General features: G+C 30.2%; 2 protein-coding genes across 3 annotated transcripts; both read left to right on the forward strand.

Moving 5' to 3' along the window:
* The first annotated feature begins 1,806 nt into the window (after window positions 1-1,806).
* Window positions 1,807-2,686, forward strand: LOC102678446 (protein transport protein SFT2). Its single transcript, XM_006616270.2, has 3 exons — window positions 1,807-2,056; window positions 2,144-2,295; window positions 2,359-2,686. Exons 1-3 carry the CDS (start codon window positions 1,868-1,870, stop codon window positions 2,627-2,629), a joined length of 612 nt encoding a protein of 203 aa, XP_006616333.1. The 5' UTR covers window positions 1,807-1,867; the 3' UTR covers window positions 2,630-2,686.
* Window positions 2,687-5,087: 2,401 nt separating this feature from the next.
* On the forward strand, window positions 5,088-12,478 carry LOC102678071. 2 transcript variants are annotated; one of them, XM_006616268.2, is made up of 6 exons: window positions 5,088-5,491; window positions 6,707-6,752; window positions 7,632-7,862; window positions 7,954-10,699; window positions 10,855-11,086; window positions 11,165-12,478. In XM_006616268.2, exons 2-6 carry the CDS (start codon window positions 6,728-6,730, stop codon window positions 11,171-11,173), a joined length of 3,243 nt encoding a protein of 1,080 aa, XP_006616331.1. In that variant the 5' UTR covers window positions 5,088-5,491; window positions 6,707-6,727; the 3' UTR covers window positions 11,174-12,478. The 2 variants fall into 2 exon arrangements, with proteins under 2 accessions (XP_006616331.1, XP_006616330.1); XM_006616267.2 differs by having other exon boundaries at window positions 5,089-5,487.
* Window positions 12,479-12,546: the final 68 nt, after the last annotated feature.

Below are 12,546 nucleotides of genomic sequence, written 5' to 3' on the forward strand. Positions count from 1 at the left end.
ACACAAATATGCGCGTATTAACGCATACACACGTACATTACATACCCGACGATGTAATTAATAAGTACTTTAATTCTGACAAAAATAAATGATTAATTTCGCGATATGAAAATGATTTTAGGAGCCTTCGTGTTGAATAATTAGCAGTCTCATTCCATGTATCGTATAATCGAGAGATCGAGTGACCGTGATCAGTACGTATATAGCGATAAAATCATTAAATGACAAAAAAAAATGCGAAATGATAATGAACCTGTTAAAAGAAATGGTTCGTAGTGTGTACTGTATTCGAATGTGATCAATTTGTTATTTATATTATTTATGTCCCTGATTATTGTTACGTTGTGCTTATTATTATTGCTGATATATTATTATCGTATTTATTATAACTCCGAGAAGTATTATCATTATTGTGAGTATTATTAGCTTTATTATCACGATCATTATTATTGAATATTATTTATTATTATTATTATTATTACATTACGCGAGCACGATCAACCGCTCATTTTTTTCTAGTCGAATTTCTCTAGTCCTAATTAGAGTACTGTCGATACTCAGTCTCCCCCGTCCCCAATATTTGATTTTTTGTCAAATAATCCCAAAATGATGCCACGCGTTGCAGGACGCGACATAGATCTTGCGTAATAGAGTGATGCATTACCTGTGCAACAAATGCAGTATACAACCCGTAAATATGAGGTCAATGTTGATTTGTTTAAATAAATGTAAGTTTGAAAACTCACAACAGATTAAGTTGTTTTTCAATCAATTTCCCTATTTGTTATTAACTTAAAAAATAATTAAAATAATTTAAAATTATTTTTTTATCATTTTTTTTAATTCAATTATATTGTTCAATATTTTTTTATAGAAAATAATATTTCGCAGTTAAAATTTAAAAATACTAAGAAATTTTCGCATATCATTTTCTATTTAATTATATTTTTTTAATCATTAAAATCAAGCAAAATTCAGCAAAAATTTTTGAATTTGGAAAAATTTCGTGTATCATTTTCTATCGAATTATTTTTTTCAATATTTTTATTAATTATTTTTTCTAATTATTTTTTCTAATTATATTAGAATTTGATATATTTATATATGTTTATACAAAGAATTACGAATTTATGCCATCTTTTAAATATCAAAAATATTTTTTAGAAATATTCAAGAGATAAAATCAATTTTTACTTTACTTTATTCTAGTTTTGAAGAAATCTTTACAGATGAGGTACAAAACAAATTGAACGTACTTTTATCATTCTTCTTTTAAAACAATATGTTTTAATCTTTATTATAAAAAATATAGATATCGATAAATAATAGTTTTTCGAAACATAAGACATAAAAAATATATTAAATGTTGAACATTTTCTGCTGTAAAATATATTTTGTCAGAATATGCAAATGCAGTTAATATCTAGATAGGAAATAGAATAAACTAATTATTTAATGCAATTTTTTATACATATAATTATTTTCTGTTCGATTATATTACCAATTATCAAATTACTCTGTATATCTAATATATATATTATTATGATTACTGACATATTATATATATTATATAACATATAAAAATTTAAAAAGATATATAAAAATAAATATATGTAAAATATATTTTTTATATAGCTTCTAAATTATTTGAAAATTATTGAATGCTATCTATTCCTTATTTAATCTATGGCTGTAGTATTATATATGTATATATATATATTTTTTTTTTCTTTATTCTATATTATGAAAATATATCACATTTTCAGAATAGTATTTAATAAATATTATAAAGAAAAATAATTTATGAAAATTATTGTTTGTAATTTGTATATAATCGTGTAAACATAAAGTATGACGACGTGTCAAAATGGCCGATCTTAACAAAGAACTAAATGAATATCTTCTTAGCAGCAAAAATGAGAAACAATTTAAAATTACCGTACCTGCGGTGACAATACCAAAAACAAATATTGGAAAATGGTTTGGAAAAGGTGAAGAAGACAAAGAAGAAACAGGATGGATTCAAGGAGCACAAAAAGAATGTTGTCCTAGTATGGTTCGTATATATATCTTGTTGTTAATATAGTAACCTAACTACTAAATATTTTTAAAAACATCACAAATTTCGTTTTTTTTTTGACAGACAAGAATACAAAGGCTAATAGCATTTGTTGCGTGCTTTTCTATGGGTGTACTTTGCTTCTGTCTATCGGCGATTTATATTCCGGTTTTGTTATTAAAAGCGCGAAAGTTTGCACTTTTGTACACCTTAGGAAGTGTTTTCTTCTTATCAAGGTAAATTTACGAATAAAAATATAATTATACAAAAAATAACTTATATTAAATTAATTCTTATAGCTTTTGCTTTCTTTTGGGTCCATTGAGTTATTTAAAATCATTATTTACTGCTGAAAGAAGGTGCTTTAGTATATCCTATTTTGCAACTTTAATAGGAACACTTTATTGTGCTCTTCATTTACAATCTACACCATTAACAGTACTGTGTGCTGTTTTGCAATTAATAGCTATGATATCGTTCTTAGTAAGTCATATACCAGGAGGAACAAAAGGTCTAATGTTTTTTACAAGAATGTTCAAATCTTCTGTAAATTCTACATTGCCTGTGTGATATTATAGTTTCTTAGGTATTAAATATATGTGAAATAAATATTCTTTGTATCTTTAATTATAATATTTTATAAAATTCTATATATAAAGTATATATAATTTCTATAAACAAATGGAAAACACATGTTTTTATGTGGATTTGATATGTACAAAAGACTGACTTATTATAGTACATAATCAAATATAAATAATAAATAACATAACAATACTAAGACTTTGAGGCTTTTTTGGCCAGAATATAATTAATAGTAATAATAATAAATTTGTTTATATTTTAAATAATTAATAAGAATAAAAACATTTTTGTTATAAAAAATAAAAAATTAAAATTGCTAATTGAGTTATGTGAAAAATGCAGTTTTTGTATATATTTATATATATAAAAAATAGTTTTATTATAAATAACATATACTATATGCATATGTATGTATAAGATTTATTAATTTAATGAAATAAAAATTGTATTTATATATTCAATATTTATTGACATGTACAATAAAAAATTCTTTAATTATAATTTTTTTTATATTATTGCCTTTTTTTATTTACTTTTGTAGATTTTATGCGATTAATATTACCTTGTAAACGTTTAACTTTTAAAGGTAAATATTTAATATTTGAAGTTACATTATTTATTTTTGTAAAATCTTTCCTATTTTTTGAATGCTTTTTTTCACAAATATTGATATATCTTGTATTTTTCTTAATGTTTGTATCAAACTCATCAGAATCATAATTAGTTACAGAAATAAAATCATTTTGTTCTGTATCTTTGGATTCCTGTGTGGAATTTTCTTTTGATTTAGGTGGAATAAATACTCTTTCTTTACGTGAAGATCTATACAAATATACATCTGTAGATATTGTAAATTTATTTTGCTCTGAAGAATCAATCTGAAGTTCATTTTGAACATCTATTTTGTTTTCTTCATCTAAAGTGATTTGTTCTGATGTTTCAATGTCTTGGAATAATTGAAGTCTATTCTTTGGTAGAGGTATATCCTTAAAAATATCATATATTGTTACATATAAAGGATGAAAATGATGATCTATAGATTCCATCACAATATTCTGCAATTGAAATTATACAAATAAAATAAAATTAGATTAATGTTACTTGTACATTTCAAATACCTTTACCTTTAAGGCATATGCAGCAGATGCAAATCCTATAGTGTGTAACGTTATAGATTTTAATTTAGATAATAATAATAAAGGCACTTTTTTATTTTGTGCCATATGAATAATATGCTTTATTAAAAGTGGTGGTGAAATATTTGCATCCATTAAAATACAACAAACATTATTTTTCTCTAAAGATCTTGTGATAGCATTTATGCCTAAGATCACAGAATTTCTAAAAAGTTTCAAATTTTTAAAATTTATATATATCAAAAAAATATACATTGATGTTTCAAAATACTTACATTAGCTCTGAATTTGATATATTTTCATCTTTTTGAAGTGCTTCTTTTTTAGCTTGTACACGTTCTGTTTTTTTCATATGCCTAAGTTGTGACCATGGAATTGAATGAGATGGTCGCTTTATAGCTGGCATTAATCTATATATATATTTATTATAAAAAATATTAATTTATATGACTATTTATCTTTATTCTTTAAAATTGTTTCAACTTACTTGTTCAAAAGTTCTTCTAATAGTGGATATTTTTCTAAATCTACAATTGGCCTATAATAACATATAATTATTATAGTTGTTATAAAAAAATTATTATAAGATAATAAATTTATTAATTAAAAATAAAATTTATTAATTAATTTTATACTTATTTATAAAAACATTTGAATTAAAATTATCATACCAATAATGATCTTGAGGTTGTGCTAAGACATTTCGTAATCCTTTGGCCGATCCTTTTTTTGCTGACAATGAGTGTCTTTGTTGTTGTTTTGTCAATATTGGTGTATTCATCATAAAGAAATTAAAATATTGATTCAGGTTAAGTTTTCCTGTGAACACATGATAAATCCATAAACCATAAACTATGATAATAAATAGATGAATTGATTTCTTATGTCGCCATTATCGAGCAAATTTTGCGGAAAATTCAAAACTATTATTTACATTGTCAATTTTTTTTTATAAATCCTTGCAAAATTATATAATTTTAGTAAAAATTTTCATAGTAATAAAAAAATATGTAATAAAACTTAATATTTTAATACTTATATTATTGTTTCTAATAATTCTGATAATTGTTTCTAAAATTCAATTTTATATAAATTATTCAAAATCTCAATAATGAAATCTCTTTGATTTAATTTTATATTGAGACAAAATAAAAAGTACAATATACTTTTTAATTTTTTAAATTTGACTTTCTAAAATTTAAATTAATAGTATGAAATCGGTAAACTATCCGGTTTTATAGTTTTTCATTGTAAACGAGAGCTTTAGTTCCAGTGGCGCTTACGAAGAAAGTCTGTTAAAGTAAAAAAGATAGTGCTACGCCATTGGACTAAAGTGCAGGGGAATGGATAATGTGCAGAATACGCTTTCGAAAGGGAGCAGGACCGCAGCAGTACACGCAGCAAGTTAAGATTGTCAAGATGGATGCTCAGTACCATCGGTTCGAAGTATGGATTTTGCCGCGTGATTCGTAAAAGAGAATTGTCGTTGATGTTTAATAAGAAAAAGATTGTGCATCAGAAAGTTTTGTTGTTCATAGTATCCTAAGGTGTTTTATAGTGTCTCGATATGCAGCGTTAAGTAAACCGAATGCTTTCATATAGTGATGAGAAAAACACCTAAAAGCAGTGCAGTAGTAGCAGTCTTCTACAATGGTGGATAACAATTGTATTATCGAGGGAAACGTCAAATTTCGCGATGGCAAAAAAGTAAGTACTTCTGTTTAAATTTTTTCTTAATTAGTTACATCTTTACATTTACGATCATAGTGTCCGATGAATATTAATTCTTTAATTCATTATTTGTCAATATAACATAATTTAATTTATCTCGTGAATCTATATAATGATAAAATATTACGCAGTATTCTATATTCTATATTTGGAAGATCATTCTAATGAATCATAATTCAATTCAAATTCATTTTTATATTTAATTATTTTAAAATTGCTTAAATACAATGATTTCAATAAAAAAAATTACATAATAATGTAAGGATCTTGCGCTAATGCTCTCGTCAAATACTCGTGTACTACTTGTAAAATATATATACATATGTATACAACCTTTTATTGAATCAATGAAAAATATGAAAATTCAAATTCAAATTATATATGATTAAATTTCATTTCTTTCATCAACATATATTATAAATTATAATAACATGCTGAAAATTATAATGTTATAAAAATAATTTTTAATCTTATATATATTTAATTAATTATATATATTATATACATTTAACATATAGTTATTAGATATTTAATGTTCAAGAATACAGTGTTTCATGAATGATTAGAAACTTAATTATTTTAATAAACTTGTGTCAATATCAAATATTTATTTTTTTAAAACCATAAAAATTTCAATGCAATGCTTAATTTCTATTTAACATGAGCAAAAAATCAAATTAAGATATCATGATATGATTTCAATGAACATTATAACTATGAAGTAGTTGTTGAAAGCTTAAGGAAGTATTTAATGTGAAAAGAAATGAAGAGTCATAAAGCCATAAAAAGCTAGTTCATTTTCTTTTATTTACATTGGGGTACCAAAGAAGTTATTCAGATGGGAAAGGGTAGGAAATTCTTTTATTTTTATCATAGGGGTATAGAGGGTTCAAATGGATTCAAGCAAACGTGTATTACATACGTATAATGTTTTTATGCATAATAAATCTATATAAACATAAGGCATGTAACATTAGGCATATAAACATAAGACAATAAACATTATTATATGAGATATTTATGTATAATCAAATCTTTGTATTATTTGTTATTATTAATGTTATATTACTAAAGTTATTAGTAATGTTCAGTGATACATTATGAAATTCATCAATTTAATATAATTATTAAGCTAATATCAAAGTTCTGCAAAATTTTTTAATATTTATTCAAAAATTATTTATTTGCATTACAGTGGAAATCAAGATGGTGTGTCATGAGAAAATTATCACCAGTTGCAGGTAAAATTATTTTTTTAAATAAACTTTATCTTTACTTATAAAAGTAGGTTTTAAAAATATATATAATAAAAATTATTTTATTACATTATAAACAAAAGTATAAAACATTATCACTAAAACAAAAGAAAATATATGAAATTTCATTAGAGATGTAGATAACAAACAGGAAATGTTGCACATTTTACATATCTCTCTTTTTGGTATTATTTATTATTTAAAGATATAAGGACGCTTTTTTCTTTGTATAATATTCAATATATATATTCTTTACAATGAACTATTCATATGCATTTTAAGAATGACTTCTTTTAATCTTATCAATATTGATAAAAAAAAAAGTTAATATTTAAACTACACCTGTAAAAAGAAGATAAGAAATTGTTACAAAGTGACTCTAAAAAATAATAACAATTCTATTTCCTATCACAATTCTAATCCTATCTAAAAGAATTTCCTTACTTGTTATCAGCATAAAGAATTCCTCCCTGTGTCCCTATCCTAGGGTGGCAGCTGGCACATCTGTTACAGATTGACTAGCTGGAGAAACAAAAAAAATTTCCAAGAAGAGCTTTGCTTCTGGCAATAACCATTAATACCTGGCCCTTGTAAGTTAAGGATATTTTAAAACTTAGGGACACCAGTAGCTCATAAATTTTCTTTAGGAAGAATTAGTTAAGAGTACATAGAAGGGGCTAACATAGGATTTACTGCATTTCTACATCTGCCTATAAGTGTTAAATTAGTCACTTAAAGCGTGAAATATCAGAAAACTTTATCAAAATGTTTATTTAAAAATATTTTCGCAAAAACATTTTTAACGTTTTTTTGTTTATTTTAAACAACGCACAGTTATATAGAAGACGTCGTACTCATTTGTAGATTGTCTTCATTTACAACTTTACGGAGATAGCAAGGATCGATATAAACAAGGCCAAACAAAAGCTTCATTAAGCTTGCAACATTTCCTCGGTGTAGAGAGTGGTTTCACTCTTGATAAGGAATCAAACACAATAGCTATAATATGCCAAGATGTGACGGTTGTTTTGGCTTTCGACACCAGAGAACGATTGATACAATGGCAAGTGAAAATCTCTAACAATTTGGGCGAAGGTATGCATTTTCGTTGAAAAAAATTAATTAAAAATAAATCATGACTTTTTTAAACATTTTCCACTTAACTCAAATCATCTTATTTCCACAGATCAACAGTTCCTGATCCTAATTTCCACAGTTCCATCGAAAGCGAAACTAACAAATGGCCCAGCTCATTTACATATTCAGGATCGTCGTTTCTGTATCACAGTCGGAATACCTCCCAGATTAGTTGGTATTTGGGAAATCGCGCATCTTCGACGATACGGCGTGGTGGAAGGACGATTTTGCTTCGAGGGTGGTTCGAGATGCGGTCGAGGGGAAGGTCTTCACGTACTAATAACGGATCAAGGAGAAGATATTGTAAAGATGCTGCAATTAGCGGCGGAAGGGAAGCTGACGAAAAAACGACCAATGAGCAGAGAGCAGATAGCGCAGGAAAGCCCGCGCCGTCAATTCTCCCGATCGGAAACGAGGGCTAGCGATTTCTTCCCCTCGGCTGTTTACTCGTCCACGTATGAAGAGCAGTGCGACAGCTGCAAGAACGAGAGCTCGCCCTATTGGTCGTCTACCGAGAGTAGGCAACAAACTGAACTTGACAGGGATTATAGTAGCAGAGACACTGTCTCCGTGTCGGAATTGCCTGATCAGCCGGGAGAATGGCGCAGCTGTTCTCTCACTCGTCAAGGAACATCCGCTCTCGAACGATGTGCTAGTTGTATAAGCAAGCTAGGAACTGTCTCGAAATCCTCGACTTTAGCCACTACGACCGGAGCAAGCAGTATAAGCAGTCCGGCAGGAACTATGAATAATTTAGGATGTCACTTGCAACCACGCACGCTCGATCGATTGTCATTATCCTCGTACAGTAGTAGCAGTCATGACAGTGATTATTCCAGTTCACAACAAATGGAATGTCATTGTTCGCAAAATTCGAAGAATTCGCAGCAACAATCGAGCGTTCAACGCGTGTCGCCAAGTCCTAGCGCATTGCCGCCGAGACCTCCGAAACCGTCCCAAAGCACTGCCACAAAAAAGGTTAAGAAACCTCCCATGCCATTGCCAAATGAACAAGTTTGCGTTCACTCGCGTAAGCAGCAATTGGTCCTGCGAAACACACCCGCTGCTGCTGGTCCTTACGAAAATTACGACGTACCCAAGACGATTTTGGGCCATCATATGGTGTTGGAACAGAATTCTCAACCGGATCAGTATTATGACACGCCAAGGAAAATCAAAGAATGCCTAGCACTGCCAAAAACTTATCCTAATTACGATACACCGCAAACACCTCAAGCTGTAGTGTTGCAGCAATGCGGTTGTCCGGCCAAGCTCACCGTTCAATCTCCCAGATCCTCCGGATGTCCCTGCCAAAATGTGATGAGTTGGGCTGGTTTCGTACTGCCATATTGTAGAAGAGGTGCAGGAATTGAACCAACCGGGGTTGCTGTGCATCCTGTGAAACTTTCTGGAGAAGGGAAAATGCCTGTGGTTAACGCAAGCGGAGAGATTGCGATTTACGCAACAGCGAAACGGGTCAAGAAATCGGAGAACGTGGAAGATAAGAACAAGGATAATTGCGAATGTCCAGAAACCAGAACCAACAATTATGAGAACGTTGAACCTGTTATCGACACGCAACCTGAGTCTAAACAGGCGAATTACGCGAATATAGATTTCACCCAATCCCTCGAGCATTACGAAAACAGTAAAGACCTTTTGGCGAAGAGTGGAATATCACAAGAAGAAATAGAAAAATTTTCCGATCAAATTAAGGACGACACACCTGAACCGCCCACAGAAGATTCGTCCAAAATATGCCAGAAGTGTGGCCACGTTAAAGATAGCGAAAACGATTATTTAGTTATGGATCCTGAAAAGCAAACGCCAAAGAAACCGTTCCCTGGCTATTTACCGATGCAACCAGCGCACAATGCTTGTTCGAAAGAGATTTTGTCCAGAATTTGCAGCGGTATAAAGAGTTCGAGCAATCCTGCATTATCAGGTTCCGCTTTGTCGGAAAGCGGCAAAAAGAGATCCGATTCCGAGTTTCGTGTTCCAGGTTCGGCGATGTTGTCCAGCCCGTATCTTAGACGTCGTTACTTGGACGGAAATGGTTCGACAGAATCAAATGGAAACATTGGTTTACTGTTAAGAAAACGATCTTATTCTGCAGAATCTGCTCATTATTTGGATGATGAGAATCATACGTTCCCTTCGACGTTGACCATTCATAAATGTTCCAGCGAAGCGGACAAAGCCTCTCTGGTAAGAGGAGAAACGCATTCTCCATGCGTTAATTCAGAAGTCAAGATTAACCAAGATAATGGACAAATATCGGTAACCTCGCCCCAACCATCGTTCATAAAAATTCGACGCTCCTCTTCCGTTCCATCCAAAACTGGTCATAACAGAGACTCTTCTAGTAGTAACGATTCAGGTGTTTCTACCGGATCTCTTAGTCATAGAACGGCAGAATTCGTGGAGTTCGAATTATCATTGACCGCTTCGACGTCGACGAGGAAGCAGAATGTGTTGTCTGTTTATAGAAAAAGTTCACCGCCTACGTGTTATCACAGCAGTTTACCAAGAAAATCAAAATCCAGTGATCCACTTCGAGAGTTGTCCTTTCAATTTCAGAAAATCAAAATCCCTACGAAATCCTCTTCAGCAGAAGCTGACATTCCGACATGTTTACCCAAGGCAACGAAAGGCTTCAATAGTCCAGGGGAAGTGTCTAATACCCCTTATATCGACTCGCGAAGCACGAGTAGCGGTACATCTGATATGTCAGATTATATCGAGACGTTGTCGTTATCCTCTCACTCGTCATCCGATACGCCGGACAGTCTGAGGTAAGATGCTCGTGTAAAGAATGTAATTAACGTATTCTTAAAGCTTCCACCCTTTTCGTATCGTGAAGAAACACTGACTAAGAAGAGGTCATTAAGAAGAAGAAGAAGAAGAAGAAGAAGTAGAAGAATACTCGATCTTTTACTCGGTTTTTCAGACTGGGTGGCAGAGCAGTTGCAACGACGCTTCGTCCTCGCAGTGGAAAAGAGTATTACAAGATTGACAGAAGTATTCTTGTCGAGCAAGGAAGAACGTTGACGACACCATCAGCCAATTACGCAAATATTACCCCAGTACTTGAGAAAAGCGAGTCCCCTTCGCCTGGATATATGAGCAGCTCTCCCTTTGAACAACCGCAACCTACTCGTGAACACTTTTTGTTTCCCGATGTGAGTAGCATATATAGTTAATGGAATTATATCATTGTTACTATGTTAATTTTTTTTGTAATTTTATCGTTTTTATAGGAAGCTTGAACGTAGCAACATTGTTTGGGAAGAGAGCGGAAAATTTGAAGTTCCTAGGAATTCCAAACAAAACCAGTAAGAGTATTCATGGTAGAAATTTATAATTGGGGCATCATGACTATTTACACTATACGCAAGTATCTAGTTGATTAATCTCAATGCTTTTTTAAAGCATTGAGATGAAATGCATGGCATGAAATGTGTATTGAATCGAAAGAAAGAGAGGATTATCTTTTAACTTCCAAGGTTCAGAAATCACATTAAAAGGAACCTATTCATAACGCTTATCTTTCTGGCTTTCTTTATGTCTTTTTACAATAATGTCTTCTTACAAAGCGAATCCGCACAATCAAAAGAACCCAACAAAGCAAAGGGGAGTTTTTATAAGAGATTCTAGATTCTAGCGTATAGTTGAAATTAAGTCAATACAATACAATTGAAATACTTCCTACAACGATTTAAACAATTTCTAAAATATGCTCAATAAGAAACTGTAATAGTTTGTATAGTAAGAATCCTGCCCTAGGATAAAAAGAAGTGTGTGCATCGTATACTTTATATGAGTATATCGTTTTTTGGATATGTTTTATTTTATATGAGTATACTTCTATATAATAGGGTATTGTATACCGGTTAAACCAGTGCATTGCAATTAAATGCTCCGTGTTTATACCGGTTAACGCGATACCATCGACTTACATTCTAAAATATACAACCAAAAAGTTTAAAAAAAAAAAAAGAGAACAAAATAATGAAAAAAAAAGAAAGGAAAATGCAATGAAAGTAGTCAGTTGCATAGCACTCACAGGGTTTTCAAATCTTTACAACTTATTTTCTAAAGGCTTAAGATAACATTTATATAGCCGTGAAATGGTCTTCTTTTTAATGAGATTTATATGATGGATATCGTAGTCTCTGGGCAATCAAAGATGGCACTATGTATAGATTATAAACGAGATATCTTTAAATAAGTCCTAAGGATACGCGAATATAAAACTCGAATTATTTTTATTGAATTTTTATAATTCATGGGCAGAGACTTTTAATCGGTAATCATTCTCATCGTATATATGTTCCCATTTTTACGCGATTATATGCGTTCGATTTATATAATTTTCCTACTAGATTTTATATATATATATATATCTACGCAACGAATTAGTTTTTAATCGTAATTGCAATATAATTTTATTTTTTTTCTTCATAATTATAAAAACGTACTTAAAATATTTTTCATTCGTACTTAAGATATATCTATGTCATTTTTTATGCGCGAAGAACGTTTATATCTCTATGGAATTCTTTACGGAGAGAAAAAAAAGAAAAAAAAAAAAAAGAAAAAAAAAGGGAAAAAAAACAAAAAAAGGGGGGGAAAAAAAAAA

Source organism: Apis dorsata, unplaced genomic scaffold (assembly GCF_000469605.1).
Source record: "Apis dorsata unplaced genomic scaffold, Apis dorsata 1.3 scaffold_256, whole genome shotgun sequence".
Lineage (NCBI taxonomy): Eukaryota > Metazoa > Arthropoda > Insecta > Hymenoptera > Apidae > Apis > Apis dorsata.

Excerpts from the sequence above, each read along its gene's own strand:
- LOC102678446 (XM_006616270.2), top strand. The coding sequence starts at position 1,868 with ATGGCCGATCTTAACAAAGAACTAAATGAATATCTTCTTAGCAGCAAA. Across the intron at positions 2,057-2,143 it reads AAGAATGTTGTCCTAGTATG|ACAAGAATACAAAGGCTAAT; the intron begins GTTCGTATATAT and ends TTTTTTTGACAG. Across the intron at positions 2,296-2,358 it reads AGTGTTTTCTTCTTATCAAG|CTTTTGCTTTCTTTTGGGTC; the intron begins GTAAATTTACGA and ends TAATTCTTATAG.
- LOC102678071 (XM_006616267.2), top strand. The coding sequence starts at position 5,431 with ATGGTGGATAACAATTGTATTATCGAGGGAAACGTCAAATTTCGCGAT. Across the intron at positions 5,488-6,706 it reads AATTTCGCGATGGCAAAAAA|TGGAAATCAAGATGGTGTGT; the intron begins GTAAGTACTTCT and ends TTTGCATTACAG. Across the intron at positions 6,753-7,631 it reads AAAATTATCACCAGTTGCAG|ATTGTCTTCATTTACAACTT; the intron begins GTAAAATTATTT and ends ACTCATTTGTAG.